This window comes from Haemorhous mexicanus, chromosome Z (genome assembly GCF_027477595.1).
Source record: "Haemorhous mexicanus isolate bHaeMex1 chromosome Z, bHaeMex1.pri, whole genome shotgun sequence".
Taxonomy (NCBI): Eukaryota; Metazoa; Chordata; class Aves; order Passeriformes; family Fringillidae; genus Haemorhous; species Haemorhous mexicanus.
In genome coordinates, this window is record NC_082381.1 from 81,531,707 (window position 1) to 81,549,280 (window position 17,574).

General features: G+C 40.1%; 1 protein-coding gene across 1 annotated transcript in view; it reads right to left on the reverse strand.

Moving 5' to 3' along the window:
• The window catches only part of DNAI1 (dynein axonemal intermediate chain 1), a 136,377-nt gene that overhangs the window by 104,120 nt on the left and 14,683 nt on the right, over positions 1-17,574 (reverse strand). The window contains exons 6-12 of the mRNA XM_059837018.1: positions 16,279-16,405; positions 14,809-14,909; positions 13,849-14,022; positions 12,086-12,145; positions 9,840-9,974; positions 1,872-1,959; positions 1,005-1,122 (exon numbers count right to left, since the gene is read on the reverse strand). Coding sequence (XP_059693001.1) covers positions 1,005-1,122; positions 1,872-1,959; positions 9,840-9,974; positions 12,086-12,145; positions 13,849-14,022; positions 14,809-14,909; positions 16,279-16,405 — 803 coding nt within the window. The remainder of the gene's footprint in view (positions 1-1,004; positions 1,123-1,871; positions 1,960-9,839; positions 9,975-12,085; positions 12,146-13,848; positions 14,023-14,808; positions 14,910-16,278; positions 16,406-17,574) is intronic.

Below are 17,574 nucleotides of genomic sequence, written 5' to 3' on the forward strand. Positions count from 1 at the left end.
GGCCTAACTGCAGGGGAGCACAGGGCAGGGTCTGACTAGGCGTGTCTCATGCTCAGTGCATGAACCAAGCCAGTTCTGAGGACCATCAAGCATGTTAAAAAGTGAAAGGACTCATTTGTGCTGGTGTTAAATGGGGTTTTTTCACAGTAATAACCACAGCAATAATATCTCAGAACAAAAGAGAGTAGATTTGCAAGTATCAGTGATCATTTTTGGATGATCAAAATATGCGAAAATGGACTGCAGGACAAATGCCTACTGCACTGAACTGTGCAATATCCCAATACACAAATACCTCTCTTGACTGGAGGGGATGCCCTTGTGTGAGGAGTGGCTCAGACCACTTGGTCTGTTCAGCTTGGAAAACAGGAGACTGAGGGGAGACCTCACTGCACTTAAAATATCATTGTGAGGAGGAGGGGCAGACTGATCTCTTCTCCGTGATGAGCAGTGACAGAAGCCAAGGGATTGGCATCAAGCTGCATCAGGAGAGAGCTACGTTCAATCTTTAAAAAAGGTTCCTCACCCAGAGGGTGGCTGGGCACAAGAACAGTCTCCCCAGGGAAGCACCAAGCCTGATGGAGTTCAAGAAGTGTTTGGTCAACACTCAAGTACATAGCAGGACTTTTGAGGTTGTTCTATTCAGGGCTGATTCCTACAGCATACTGTCCAAAGACATGACACATCTATCCCAGCTTTTCCAAGAAAGGACTCTTCTTTGCCCTGTTAACCACCCTCACTTTTCCCCAGTGCTGCACAGAGCCTGCTCTGCCTTCAGCTTCTGCTGCAGGGCCTGTCACATTCCTGCCCGTCACATTCAGCCTTACACAATCTTCTCTGCAACCAGAAGCACCAGGCACGTTTCAGTGCTGCCTGAGCAGCCGACTGTAACAAATCAAACCCGTGTTCCCAGAGAAATCAGCCCTGCCTCGTAAGATCCCTTTACATTCCATTCCATTCCCCTGCGCAACAGTCGAGATTAAGTTTGGAAAGAAGAGACTTACCAGGAGAGGGCAGTAACTGCAAGTTTCTTGGTTTTTTCATACTGGAACTTCCAGAGTGGGAGGAGAGTTCCTTTCTGGCCTCTGTATTCATCTGATGCATCCTCAAAATATTTAAAATCTAAACAAAAAAAAAAAAAAAAAAAAAAAAAAAAAAAAATCAAGGAAAAGGTCCCAGTGTCAAAATCAGAAATAAATCAGCACAGTTCAGTGTCATTGGAGCTTCAAAAGACAAACTGTTATCCTCAGAGCCTCTGCACAACCCAATTGTTAGTGTAAAATCTGTCTCAGTTTTTAAGTCCTGATCCAAACCAGCAACTCAGCCCTTTAAATGCATTTTACCAAGTCCTCTCACTCACAGGAAAAATAAAAATCAAACTGATGATCAGTTTACAAAGAATTAAGAAGAAAATAGAAGCCCCGAGCAAGGTATGACCTCAGGCCACTCCCAGAGCTGGACATAGCCCTTCAGGAGGAAGCTGAGCAGATACAGCAAAATTACTTTTGCAAAATGACATCAAGACCGAGTACATTGCCATGGTTGGTATGTGAGCAGGGATCAGCTCTGCTGTGGCTGCTGTCACTAGCACCTGCATCCAGGAGTGAAGTACCTGCTGAGGGAAGGAAGTGCTGCAGGGAGGGCAGTGCTCACCAGACCTGCTGTTCCCAGCCAGCTCAGAGCAGGGCTAATGTGGCATAGTCTTTGCATGCCCACTATTTGCCTTGCATGAGTCAGCAGGTTCCTAGACCTGCTCATTTTACTTCTGTTTTTCTATTCTGTTCTGTCCTGTCCTTGCTGTGGCTGTAGGTACTTATCTGCAGGACTGACACTTCAGACTTGAGTTAGAAACACCTCTCAGTGGGCCATACCTTGTGCAATGTCATCATACGTGTTCAGGTTCACCATCCGTTCTGCTATTTTAGCAGCCTTTGCAACATTGCTTAGAGAATCAACGTGCTGAAGAGAAAAGAAAGGAAGAGAAAATGTATTTCTCATTAGTTTACAGGTGCCTCAGACCTCATTTGACTGAAATACTTGAGTCCTTTGATCTTGAATACAGATTAATTTGAAATGTGTCATACCAGAACCTAATTATACACGTACTTGAAAAAATGCAATTGCTTTATTATAAATGTAGCAAGATGTCATCCACAGCTGAGCTGCAGTAACTTCAGTGTTTGTTCCTGATTTAGCTCAATACAGGTACTCACCTATAAAGGCAGATAAGAGTCTTTTCTTTCAAGATAACTCCTGATAGGATGACCTAAAAGGACACAGATGATGCCTACCCCATCTCACTATGTAACAGTTCATCAGATTTGGTCATGAAATCAGAGGGGTTTGGTCATGCATGAGCACTCTCACATCTCTACCTGGAGAGCTCTAAGGTCTTGTGCATTAAGTAAACATCACAGGATTTTGAAGTCCTTCAGTCAATCACTGGGTAATTCCAACCTGATCCATTCACACATCCATGGACAAGTGGAGAAAAGCCCCAGCAGGGGCTGTTTGTCTGTCAGCAAGTGTTTCATTCATATGCTAATCTCACAGAGCCCTGTGGCTGATCACCATATCTTACTAAACTCCATTCTCAACTATTTTTCGTGAGTGTGCTCTCTATACTCTGTGTGTGTATGTGTGACCACTAGTGAAATCCAAACTGGACTAACTAGAAAGAAGAACAAGAAGCCTGGGTGCTAGCAGGGGGAAGCACAAAGCTTGAAAGTCCACAGTGCTGACCATATAAGTATGTCATCACGGCTCTGTGCAATGATGCCAGAATGCCAAGCACAAAGTGCTCTGAGAGCTTGCTGCTCCAAGTACCTGAATCCCCATCCACTACTTCTGCCCCAAAACCCCACCCATGTTTCAAAGCCTTTAATATTCAAGCCCCTGCTACGAACTGATGGCTGTCAGCACAGTAAGATTTCCTTCATAGTGACAACACTGGGAAGAAACATGCCATTCTTGACACAGCTCAGAGAGTGCCCTGAATATGAAAAGTGAAATGAGTTGACTAAACTACACCACACAGTCACAGTCAGAACTAGGAACATGACTTCAGATTATGTCTGTCCCTCTGCTTCTTTCCAGGGCTCTGTAGAGACTCAAGGGAGATTGAGTCTCATTCAACAGCATGAAATTAATAGGGCTACACAGAGATGAGAGGACAAAAGAGAAAAAAAAATTCTATAAACTGTTACATTTTTTATAAATCCATGGTTTGCTTACACCTCCAGTAATGTGTGCAGTCCTCTTTTCCCAGCCTAGAAAAAATTAAGTAGAACTTGAAACCAAGTTCAGAGAAAGGCAGCAGATCAAGGCAGGGGATTCTGCCCTCTGCTCCACTCTGGTGAGACCCACCTGGAGCATCCAGCTCTGGGCTGCCAGCACAGGCATGACATGGAGCTGGTGGAGTGAGTCCAGAGGAGGCCATGAATATGATTAGAGGCTGGAGCACCTCTCCTATGGAGACAGGCTGAGAGAATTGGGGCTGTTCAGCCTGGAAAAGAGAAGGCTCTGAGGAGACCTTAAAGCACCTTCCAGTCCCTAAAGGGAACCTATAGGAAATACAGGGAGGGACTACTTATCAGGAAGTATAGTGACAGGGTGAGGAACACCTGCTTAAAAAGAAAGAGGGTAGATTTGGATCAAATATTAGGAAAAAATTCTTTACTGTGAGTCTGTTGAGGCACTGGCACAGGCTGTCCAGAGAAGCTGTGGATGTTCCAGCCCTGGAAGTGTGCAAGGCCAGGTTGGACAGGGCTTTGTGCACCCTGGTCAAGAGGAAGGTGTCCCTGCCAATGGTACAGTGGTCAGAATGAGATGATCTTTAAGGTCCCTAGCAACCCAAATAGTTCTATTAATTTATGATATGATTCCAAAAATTTTATTTTTGGGGAGTGTCAGTGGAAAGCAGGCTAAAAATTAAAAAGAAATAAAACAAAAACCAAAACACCTTGTAAATGGAGAAGCAATATATTATTCAACTGGTTTTTCTCTGCAGTGTAGGAAACTCTCCAGATGAATCAAAAAAGTTTTAAGTCAGCTTTTCTGTCAGGTACCTATCCTGTTAACAGCACATCGATGACTACATTTTTGACATTTTAAGTGGATGAGAGTAAGCTATTTTCTGTTTGTATCCTGTCCTGTTTCAGATTTTATTTATTCTGTATGCTGCGAAAATAAATCTTCAGAGGAAGTGCTAGGCCTAATTTCTCCTTCTTAAAAAAAAAATAAATTCTTTTTGAAACACACTTTAGCACCTTAGGCCAATTCTGAGCTAGCTAGCCAAATGCAAGGAGAGCTCATAGGATATCAGGTTTGCTTTGTTTATTTCTGTGCATAAGTTATTTTTAGAACAGCAATAATGTTAATTGAATCATATGTAAAATGGATAATGGGCTAACACTTTGGAAAAAAATGTCTTGGTCTTGCCCTGTAATTCCTTATCACTAACTGCCTCATACTTGCCTCTCAGCTGCTGGGCAGTTGCAATGTGTGACTCCCATAAACTGAAGCATCAAAAAAAGCTTCTACTGGTGTGTAACTGCATATCCAGGAGACAAACCCCACCCCAAAATCAGTGCAATATCCACTCATACCTCTAGCATATATATATACTGTGACTAGAAGAGCCCCTGGTTTGCAAAGAAAGAAAAACAGTACAGAGCTATTGTCACTGTTGCCCAGCCAACACCTGAATGCAAACACCAGCTGTAAATACCAAATAAAGTCCCCCAGCTCAAATCATGTCAAGCAGTTATTAAATTCTGTACTCATCTCTTCATTTCAGTATTATAACTGTACTCATCTCTTCATTTTCACTCTTTGCTTTCAATTCTGATAAACTGCAAACAGAAAATTGAAGAGAGGGGAGTCAGTAACAACTCTTGCACTCTTCGGGATGACCAGGAACAGGTGAACAATAACATGAAAGTTAATTGCATTCTAAATTCACCTGTTACATGAAGAATTATAGTAGCTATCATCCAAGATCTTCCAAGTGCTATTTTGACCTGGTGGGCTGTCTCACCAGGCACATCTCAGATAGGGAAAATGCTACTATGAGATAGACACATGAGACAGAACCCCACATGATTCAGGAATGCACATTTCTCTGTTAAATATAAATTTTGTTTGGACTTCTTAGCACAATGATCAACAACCTCCCATTGCAGAAAGCTCCTGTTTTGATTTCATAATTTAATCAATTTACATTTTAATTTTTATATTTCCAATTGGTTGACATCATCAGTGTTTCTGTTGACACTCTCCTCTTCCTTAGTAATTCTCTTTCTCTCTCTGTTATCCTGTCCTAGGGTGACGTTAGGATGCTGGTATCCCCATTCATGTGTGTTATTTATGCTGGATATTATGTTCTGTGCCTTCAAGACTGGCTCTGAAGAGCAAAAGTTCTGTTTTGGCTTCTTATCAGCCACTCCCTCACAGCTGGCAGGACATACAGACATACGTGGGGCTGGTTTTGCTTTTTGCCCTGCTTTTCGCTTTGCTCTTGCTTCTGCTCTGCTTCTGCTTTGCTTCTGCTTGCTCTTGCTTTTTTCCTCTTCTCATTAGTTAATTTAGCTAAACTGTCCAAATTCCTTCCTGGACTATTTCCCCTTTCCTGTTTGGACCTACCCGAACCTGCTCCGGACTGGGACCTGGGAAACACCGAGAGAGAGTTTGCACCCCATGGCTGCAGCAGCTGCCCCAGCACCAGAGGGACTGATAACAGAGCGACCACCCCAGGAGAGACTTTCTGAATTTGTCATCTTTTTCAGAGCGGTGAAAGAGTGGTGTCCTCCAGTATTGTTCATTTTATGTGCTTGTGGGTGCTGTGCCTGTTAAATAAACATGTTCTTTCCACTTCTCTCCGAGGAATTCTTCCCAAACCGGTTAGGGGGAGGGGCCTTGTGAGTTTGCTTTCTGGAGGGCCCCCTTTTTGGGGATCTCTCCCAATTTTGCCCTAAACGAGGACATATCCAAATCAGAGTCCCTACCTACCTTTGCATTAACAGATAAACATGCTAAGATTTCCATGCTAGTGTTGTTAATTCAAGCTTTCGATTTCCTATGATATTTTCCATATCTATGTAGTTTTGCAATCTCTGAAAAGCGATGATCAAAATCACATATCCCTGTCTACTCCTGAAAAGGTATCAGCTCACCTCACATAACATAAATATCTTCTCTATTATTCATCACAGGGTAAATTCCAGCAGTGTACTTGTCTCTCATAGCCACATCACAGCTCCCCAACCAACAAGGAGTTGCTGGAGAAATACACTCATGTTTCTCTCTGTCATTACAGACTATAAACCTGCTCCTTACCAAAGATGGTTTTGATACCCTCTCAAATTGTAATAACAACTTTTCTGGTCTATCTAATAATTGCCTAATGGCACTATGCAATAGTTTTGCTATTGCTTAAGAGAATTCCAGCTAGATTACCTTTCCTCTACTTTGCTTGTTCCAGGAAAACACAACTTGCTTTTCATTAAAGAAAGAGATGAGATTATTTGGACACAGCCTACCTTTGGTAAATATATGCTATTTTATTCCATTTCATATTTAATCCCTGTTCTGTATTTTTTTCCTCCTTATTAATACTGTTGCCTCATGTGCTGGTAAAGGTCAGACCGATGGTATCATTTTTACCTCTCTTGCATACAACATGTCCTTGTTATGGTCCAATCACATTGCTCCATGCCTCTTTGCATAGATTCATTCCAAATCCTTAAAGCCAGACTTGTGTTTTCATGCCTTGCCATCTAAGGGTGAGAGGACCAAGCCTGCACCAATTACATTAAGTGTTTTGCATTTTGCTTCTGCCTCAAATACTGTTCATTTCTAAGTTCATTCAAGAACATAAGGAGGGTTATGTATCAAACCAAGCATGTCTCTGGGTCAGAACTGTTGAATCACAGAATCATTTGGGTTGAAAAAAACCTTTAAGATCATTGAGTATCCTCCCTGTAATCAGAGCCATAAACAGATGGTACAGGAACAGAAAGAGCAGGACAACACTTCTGTCCAGTTGTCTCTGCTTCCAGATATTTTCAGCTCAGAAAATTTAGTATCATTCAGCTTTGGTATTCTGTGTTATCCATGTCTGTGTACTGCCCTGATTAAATACTGAGGAAAAGTTCCAAAAGTTGTATCACTGCTATTAGATGTAGCACACCCTTTCCCCTCTAGTTCCATTTGAGTGAGAGGCACATGGAGAGATTTCTAGGAGTTCCTCATTATAGTCTCCAGTCAAATACTTTTTATTATTCCAACTTCTATTTCCTCATACATCTTATTTATAAAATTCTCACCCTTCCTTCTGTTGAAATCCTTAGTTATCTCCCTTCCTTTCCTGTTGGCTGCCTCTATTGTCTGTTTTGCTACACCATGTCTTTCTTGCTTTTCCTAGCAAGAAAGCTGCAATGCCTAGCTTCATTTTACTTCTTTTCCTCTAGTGAGAAGCTTCTGTCAAGAACTGTCAAGGCTCCCCTCTCCCTTCCTTCCCCTCCCCTCTTCTGCTTTTCTCTTCCAGTCATGCACTCCTTTGACCTCTTATTCAGTACCAGTACTGTTTTCTCTCTCTTTTCATTCACTACATATTTAAATCCTCATCTAACTCCTACCATCATCTCCAGCTGTGGCTCTAGCTCTTGGATCTTCTCTTTCATGGCCTCCTACCATAGCAACAGCTTCCATGAGAGACCCACCTGTCACAATAGACACTCATTTTATCTTCTTCTTTCCCTTGGGTTAAATCTGGTGCTATCTCAGTAGCTATCATAGTTTTTCTTGCTAATACCTAGCCTGACCAAAACAATAGTGTAAATTAATTGTGGCTTCTAGTCATTGCAGCTTGATCCAGATCAGCCATGTCTCCTGCTTGATGTTCCACAGTTCCCTTCAGCAATGACCAAGCACCATTTGGCCTTAAAAAGCACTCAGCTGGAAAAGTTCTGTTTCAATTAGCATGATGTAACATATGTAATGTGTGAGTTAGCAGCCCCACAAAACCTACTTCTCCATTTGCTGACTTGAGGCCAGAAATACAGATTCTGAAGCCATCAGCCTTTAATTTCCATACACCTACATCTGAACAGACATAATGACTGTTGTAAATCTGATTTGAGCTTTGGAGTACTTCAGGTTGCATTTTTTCCAGTTAATGAGTGAAGAATTCATCAGGATTTTCATACACTTCAGGTTGGCTGATCAGCCTTACAGAGGACCTCTGTTTGAGACACTAGCTCTGCATAGAGAAGCTTTTCCTCTCACTTATTCAGTGCATCGACTTTCTGGCTTCCCTTCAAGCCCCCTGGAACATGTTAAACGTGAAAAGCAAAACACCAAAGGGACAGATAGCATGAGTGACTGGATTTCAATTTCCCACTGTTGTCAGCAGAGTGGGCAGCAGGTGCTTTACAAAATGGTTTCACTTTATTTTCATTTAGCATTTAGCAGTCCACCCTTTAAGCCTATAATTGCAATGTTGACTTGAGGCTTAATTCTCCAAAACATACTCAGGTGAAAGGTTTACTGGTTTTCAAAAGCACTGGGAATTTCCATGGCACAATTCACAGGAAGAAGCCTTTCAGAACATGTTCCTGGTCTGTTTATACTGTAAGGTTTATGCTGGCACAGGGGTGCTTCATGGCTATACCAGCTAAATCATCTGCAGTTGTATTTGCCATATGGTAGGAAAGAGCTAAAGCCAGTTTCAGGAGTCAGCTCTTATTACACAAACACACACAAACACACACACACACACACACAAACACACACACACATACACACTATCTATCTATCTATCTATCTATCTATCTATCTATCTATCTATCTATCTATCTCTTATGTTGATATGTCTTGATATGTCTACACCTATTCTAGGAGAAAGTTATGAACTGATATCCATGATTCTGTATTATAATTCTCAGGGTATCTTGCTCCAGTTCATAAAGAAATTATTTCAGTTTGCCTTCTAAATTGTTTGCCTTAGATTGGGGAAGAAAGAACCAGCCAGTTAAACCATAATAGAAACTTCCTGAATCCCTTGAAAACATTTTGGAACATGAAGAAGATCTTTCAGGGCTGCCATATTGTCCTATATATTGTATGCTTGGTGTTTGAAGTGGGATAATATTTTTAAGATGGGGATACTGTCACTTTGATAGAATGAACTGTCGTTACCACAAGGCACTCCTAGGTTACTCCAGACCCTGGATTAGGAGTCAGTACCACCCTCACAGCAAGGTCACAGCATCAGCTCAGGGCATGGCACGTGTTAGGACACCTGATATTCTGAGAAGCATTCCACTTAGGTATCTATAATTAGAAAATGTATAAATTGTAATTCTATAAAATAATTTAAAATTAAAAAATAGTGAGAAGTGTTTTACTACAGTGCTGTATTTTGTAATAATCCTAAATTTGAGTGCCTTTCAGATTGAAATATTGTATGTAAAACCATCATCCCTTACAATTCTTTGAAATTGTAGGTGTTTCTACCTATTAAATTCTTTTATCTCTCACAGAATAATCAAAAATGTGAAAAAAACACAGTGCACAAAAGATCTATATATCTCACTTGGAAATCAGGTTTGAAAATAAGATTATGCAAAATCAAAATCCTGTTTTATACAGCAAACAGAAATCCTATTCTGGGAATTCAATTTCTAGCAAAAACTAACTTTTGCATTTCCTAAAGGTGTTATTTGCCTACTAAAACAACAAGCTACACAGCCAACATGATTTACTTTCACCTGATTTGCATCTACAGATGCACCCACCAGCACTTTGAACAACCTTTTTCCCCACGTTATGAAACATACCAGTGGCTCCACGTAGGATAACTTTCTTCCAGTTTTCTGATCTTCTTTCTTTACTGCCACAGGTTTTGCTTTTTCTTTCTCTTTTGCCTTTTCCATTCTCTCAAGTTCCTCCACATAGGAATCATAGATAAACCACTGAGAGACAGACAGAGGCAGGATTTATCAAGACCTGATCATATTCCTGAGAGCAGCCAACTACACCATCACAAAAAATATGATAGTCATCACAACAGTACAACTGCTGCTGGAATTAGCTGAACATCTGTTTTCTTACACAAAAAGTGAAGAGTTGAGGTCCAGGATTTTTCAAGAATGATGGAGCATGTTTTATTTTAAGAACATTACATGGAGCATGTCTTATTTTAAGAGCATTCTTAACAATTTCTCTCCTCCAACACTCTACTTGCTTACTTGACTCTGTACCTTTATTTGTGCAGGACTTTGTGTTTGGCTAATTTACCAGTGTTTAACAGGAAACATGCATTAAACATTTGCTTTATGACATTTCTCATGTGGTGTTGGAAAATTATATTGTAGTTGCTTAACAAAATTTAAATTTGGACTCCAACTCTGCAGCATATGATCAAATGGAAACTGAGAGCAGTTTTGTATCTTCTGCTATGCCACATGCCACACATGTCTTACTTGAGTAGATCCAAAAGTAACATCTCTTAAGAATTATTCATTAGTATTGAAATCCTAGTATTGTATCTGAAGCCAGTGTATTTTTTTCAGGACAAAACAAAAAAAGGCAATCTGACACATTAGCTTAGGATAGGGAATACGATTCAAATATAGAATATAGACTACAACATTGAAATAAAGGTAACAGAACTCTTTAGAAAAAAAAACAACTGTATTGTGTTGTAAATTTGCAGAAACGAGATGGAAAGATGTTCCAAACATCAGGGAAAGGACAAAGAAGATGAGACAAGTATGAGAAGGAGTAGAACAGAAAAGTTTGGAGTAGGAAATTGTGAGCATAAGGAATAACATGAAGGAAAAAGAGCTGAGGGGAAAAAAAGAGTTTCTATAAAAACACTATTTTAGACCCACTGAAAATTTCAACAATATAAAAAGAAATCAAAAGAAAACCTTTCCTCTTAGCTTTCAAACATTTAATGCAAAAATCTTAGTCAGGGGCTAATTATCTTAAAGATCTCTGTTCTAAGTCTCAGGACATCTCACTGTAAGGAAAAAAATGGAAGAAAACTCCAGCTGGAGGGAGGGAAGACTTCCAGCCAATTACTCTGTAATTTCAGGTTCACGAATAGAATAGATTACAGTTTTTAACCTGACAGAGATACTTCCACTCCCCTTCCTATCATTTTCCTATACCAGCATTTTTTAAATTGCTGCCATTATGTTACAGTGTCTTCTCCCCTTCCTCTACTCGCTGGTAACCAAATAGTGTTTTCAACACCAGTTTGATACACTAGCTTGAAACAATCTTTATATCTGTGACAAACAAAATTACATTTTGCAAATATCTGAGAATTAATCAGCAGAATTGGCTGATTCCCTTTCCACTGAAAGGTGTAACATATTTCTTCTGTGAAATTTCATCCAAAATATTTTATTTTACATTTTAAGGGATGAAGAAAATGCTACAGAGCCTTTCATCATGAATAGATAGGCACATTTCTGCTACATAAAGTAGAGTTAAGTCTCTTGGAACAGACCTTCCACATTCATTTTGCTGTAGTTCTCACTTGGTGCAGCTTCAGGCTTTAGAAACCTGCTTTTGCATACTGCTAAACTTAGTCTGAGTAAAAACTCAAGTGCCACATATGCCAAATTCCTAACAATACTCCAAGAGAGAGCTATATCCCTAGAGGAGCCAATACTTTGCAGGCTGCAGCCCTTGCTGAATCCAAAACTATTCTCACCCTGTGATTTCCCCATTCCCACTCCCTTAAGTCTCTCTAAAGCAGACAGGTCAGGGTGGCTGGCAAAAAAAAAAAAAAAAGAAAAAAAAACAAACAGTGAAAAGCATCTAAACTGAGACACTTAACCTTAGAAATATAAACCATGGGCAAGTTCACCCATTAAGGCAGAAGAGAGGGTCATACTAGTTTGCTGTCAGAGTCAAATGGGAGACCAAAGCCACAGTAAAGGAATTCATTTCACTGCAAGGAATGCAAACACAGTAATTCGGCTTTTAATTTTCTCACACCTCAGTTTCCAAAATATAGTCTAAAACAACTTTAAAAATAAAAAGGAGATAGATATAGATATAGATTTACCTGGTTAACATTCTCTGAGAAAGTTTCAAAAGGTGCAGGGTCAGTCTGCAATCCTTTTTCCTGAAAAAAGAGAAAGCTTGAAGAAGCATAATCTCAGCATTGAAGCCCTCTGTAGTAAGACAGTCTAGCTGTGGAAACAGTCTGCATGAATAACTTAATATCCAAATGACTCCTAGGGCAATGTACAACACTGTTGGTGATTGTGCAACTATAAAAAGATTTTATTGTGGGCCAAAAGAATGATCACAAGACCTTCTGATTTTTTCCCACATACTTCAAATATTTCAGCAGTAAATTCTGAAGGAATTCAAATGGGTTTTTTTCACCTCTATTATTTGAAATGTTCTGGTACCAATTCTGCTATCAGATATGACATCTTACCAAATTTGAAAAGTTTTGTCCTATATATTAAAAAGCCAGTTGGATACAACAATCAGAACAAAAGAATTGAACAGAGTTGATTCATCTGATGCTACTGAAACAATATTTTTACCATCCTTACATCAACATTCAGAAATAAATTAATATATTTCTATGAAATATTCCCTTAAAAGAACAGCATCTTCTTTCAAAAACCTGTTGTGTCAGAAAAATTTTAAAAAGCTGCCTGTAGCATTTCACTGACCTCTGAAATGAAGACATCTCAGAGGTTGAAACTGCACATCCAGTACAGCACATAGAAGTATTCTGCAGCTATTTAAGATCTATATTCTGCTTTCAAAGGCAGAATCCTACAGAGACACACAAGCTTCTCCCAATAAAATCATAGGGAAGAAAAGAATATTCAGATCTGGGAACAAAGAAATAGGAAATTCCACAGCTTCCATTGGGATTTTTGAAAGATGCAGAATCTAAGCTCAAACTGCATAGCAAGCACCCCACTGCCGGACAAACTCTCCTGAGATCTGTCTCCAGAAGCACAGTAACTCCTATATCTCTCCAAGTCCTTCATATGTAAAGACATCTACCCTAGGTGTAATGGCTGTAAGACAACAGACAGGCTCTTTGGGCAAATATACACTCCAATTGTAGCAGGGAAAACAAGAATTTTTGTCTCTGAAACTTGTATACTTGGTATAGGAAACTCCTATTTGATCACTCTGTCAGGAGCCAACATCACCAGGATTGCTCAGTCAGAAGGCCCCATGAAAACATGCTCACAGGGAGGTTCAGCAAAAAGCTTAGGGAAGGAACATAAGGGTTTGGGTCTGTACTTATAGGAAAGTGCATGCAGAGTGGGAGGGAGATGTACCATGTACAAGTACAGATTTGTCACACTTACCTAAGTCTGGTACTCTAGTACCCATTCGTAATACAAGCATAAACACATTTGTCCTTTTAATATATGGAGATTATATCTTATCTATTATATCTTTGCTCCATTAATAAGAATTGAAGTACAAAACCATAAAAGTACACAGTGACAAACAGAAATTACTTTCACACATTCCAAGTACTCAGCTGCTACCCTAATGTTGCTCCGTACATTTTCAGATGAGAAAATAGACATGAAAAATATATCCAAGTAGGGGCTTAAGGTTTTACAGTAACATCAAAATTTTTTGTAGGCTGTCCAAGAGTTCATGAGGCAAGAAATTTTCTGTCACCATTGTCACTACATCAAATGTTTTACATCAGTACAATCACTACATCTTTTTTCCTAACAGTATTGACAGATCACAGGGTATGATACAAACACAGGTGATCTACATGTCCTCCCAAAGGAAAGATCCTCCAAGTCACTGAAGGAAACAGCAACATACCCGCAGAGGATAGTGGTATGTAGTTGAACCTCTCTCAATGAAGTTGAACTGGTTTGCAAGCTTCCTTTCTGGTGCTTTTTTGGGAGGAGGCTCTTCCTCTACTGCCTCAGCGACTTCAGGTTCTTTTTCCCCTTCTCCTTCTCCTCCTCCTTCTCCCTGTCCCTCTCCTTCAGCCTGCAGGAAAATACAGCAGTGACTTCACCCTGAGAGAATGAGTCGTCTCCTTCCTTCTTCTCAGACTGCTGGTTTCTGCTGCCTAGGGAAGGAGACTTTAACTGAAGATTCAATATTTAAGATGCAAATTAGGAGACTTCCAGCACTCAGATCAATGAGATTCTGAAATATCTGAATGGGAATATATACATTCAAGAACTGAAATTACTTTAAAACCTGACATAATAGAGATACCTGACATGAGAGAGATAATATACCATAGTTGCCTTTGGTACAATGGACTCAGGGACCCCAAGATTTTGTTAGAGTCCCATTATCCTGTGTTTTCATTTCCTTGCTAGACAACGAGTTTCACCTGAAACTCTGACACTGTGGGTTCTGACGCTGTGTGGATAAGAGCGAACATTCACAGGCTACTCCTTTCCTATCAGCCTTTAAGTCAAGCCACTACTTCATTCATTCAGTTACACCTGCTGCTTTCACCTCTTCAGATTTTTGTTTTTCACAAACAGGAAAGAAGGAAGATTCCAGATCCCTGCAGATTATACTTTATTTTGATATAATATCTGAATAAGGACAGATCTGGTATGCTCTCCTTGCTCACCTTCTACATCTGAAAAATGGCAGCAGGACCACAGCTGCCCAGGAGAACCAGCAGGTTCTCACCTACTGACATCTCAGACATAAAATAATCAATCACAGAAGCAAACCCACTTTATAGTAATGTAATTTAAAAGCTAATACTAAAAATAAAATGACAGCTCTTAGCTGACTATAGAGAATTACCTCAGCTGCTTCTGTGGGTTCTTCATCTTTAGTCTCTCCCTCTTCAGTTGGCTCAGCAGCAGCCTCTACAGGAGCCTTTTCCTCCTCAGCAGGAGTCTCTTCTGATGACAGAAAGGATACATGAATGAGCCCAGAATAACAGGACATCTAATCCAATATTCTACAGATCCTCTGTCTTCTGGAGCATAGATGTACATATGTACCCTTTCCTAATGCTGTGTCACTAGACAACACAGTAAAAAAATCCCCACTTAGGAGAACAATCGTTTACTCAAAGCCACAACAGGTCACAAGGGTATTTCTAGAATTCATCTGCAGTACTTCTGGATGAGCTGAAATAAAAAAATAAATTATTTAACTCAGAGCAAACTTCTGTAACCCTTTTGATCTAAGCAATTCTGTTTCTAGGTATGCCTTCAGCTCCAGACCTTTCTATCCTCCAGAATTGTCTGCAGTTGTGTACAACTACTAAGAATGTTTTCAAGGCACACAGAAGTTATAACGCGGTTGTTCTTATATATATGGATAAAAATTAATATATTAGTCTTGTTTGACAATGATGGATGTCTACATTCCAATCATAGCCTTGACTGCGTAGCCATGCTAGCATAGAGCCACTTGAAACTAATTGGTTTGGAATCTATGAAAAGCACTGCCAAAAATCCATGATTTCATGGCATTGAAGATCCCATTAAACACTCTGCCCTACTTCAAATCATCATACATAGCTTGTTAAGTGTAAAATAAAGGAGGCACTGACCCTCAGAAGCTCGAAGCCAGAACTATTCTCAGGAGTTTACCCAGTGTTATCATTATCCCTGCAGTTACCACCTTGACAGAACACTCATTGTGACAGAAATTCCCCTTCACAAACAGCAGAAATACAATAAAATCACTAGCCAGTACATCATTCCCTGCTGAAAATTCAAACCTAGAACTCTACTAACAACAGAGCTTTCAGTATCTGGTTAATGCACCTTTTTGTCTGAACAGAGTGTTGATGGTAGCTCAGATCAAAGGTCCAAGTAGTTCAGGGTTTTGTATCTCACATAGTCTGAAAGTATATGTCTTGGTAAGAATTGGTCATGCATGTGATAGTTTCCTGAAAAATCACCCAGATTCCAAGCATTTCTGCTTTAATACTTTAAATCATGTTTGAAACTTTCAGAATAGGGTAGGTAGTTTAGACATGTATGTCCAGCTAATGGCAGTGAAAGATGTTTAAAAGACACTAAATAACTTGGAAAATTTCAGCATTGGCATTCAAATTACTCAAAAAACACACACTATTTTCTAGACTGCAGCAAACACCTGGCTGATTATTTTTCTAATTTTGATTGCCAACTGGCATGCAAGCCCAAGTAGGAGCTGTTTAATTCTATGGTAATGCAGCATGATCATTCCATCGTGTTGGATAAGAGGAACCAGTGCCTATCTGAAAATTATCATGATATCAGCCAATAAAGCTACCTGCTTCAGTGCTTGATCTGATACTCTGGCGTCTGCCTTCATCTGAATCTTTGTGTATCAAATATCCATTCAGAGTGAAGTGAACGGCTGTTTGATCCATATCGTCCACTAGCTTGTATGCTCGTTCCTACAAAAGTAAAGCCCAAAAAATCATGGAATCACAGAATCATAGAATCCCCGAATGGTTTAGGCTGGAAGGGATCTTAAAGAACATCTTGTTGCAACCTCCCTGCCCTGGGCAGGGATGTCTTCCCCCAGCCCAGATTGCTTAAAGCCCCATCAGACTTGGCTTTGAACATTCCCAGGGTTGCAGAATCCATAGTTTTTCTGGGCAACCTGTTCCAGTGCCTCACTATCTTCACAGTAAAGAACAGCTTAATCTGTATGATTTCGTTTTTAGCTGCACCTAAAAGCAAACAGAAGCCACTAAAGAACACAGATGTTTCAAGAGTTTGCTTACTTTGACTTGCTTATTATGTCAATCACAGCATAGCAGTGAGCTCACTTCATTGTGGAGAATCTGAAGATATCGATTACTGATCACCTGCCTATATACCATAAATATGGAAAACTTCAGCTCCAAATGGAAAAGAAGGGCTTTTTTTTATTCCACAACACTGATTTCCTTTCTCTGGAATCGTGTGATGGTTGGTCAAACAAGTACAGTAGCACAGAGGCGAGACAGACTTGGGAATATTTTGCTTGGTTTTCTCTTCTCTTAGGTGTAGATTTTGACAGGGATAATTTTCTTCACAGTAGCTACAGTATTTTTGGGCTGTATTTTGGATTTGGGCTGAAAACAGTGCTGATAAGACAGGGATCTTTTGGTTATTGCTGACCAGTATTTGCACAGTTCTGTTCCCCACCCCACCTCATCACTAACTCACCCATCTGACCCCAAGGATATTCCATACCATATAATGCCATGCTTAGCATATAAATCTGGGGTAAAAGAATAAGAATGGGGGAGGGGGATGTCTGGAATGATGGTGTGTATCTTACTAGTAAATTAAGTGACATGGAGCCCTGCTTTCCCAGGGATTGCTGAACATCTGCCTCAAGTGGTGAACTAATTCCTTGTTTTGCTTTGTACAACTTTTGCTTTCCCTATTAAACTGTCTCCATCTCAACCCATGAGTTTTCTCACTTCTGCTCCTCTAATTCTCTCCTCTGTCCTACCACGGGAGATTGAGTGAACGGCTGTGTGGGGCTTAGTGGCCAGCTGGGATTAAACCACGACACCCCTCTAAATCTGGGAATAATTCAATGTCAGAGTTGGAGGAGCTGTCTCCACGC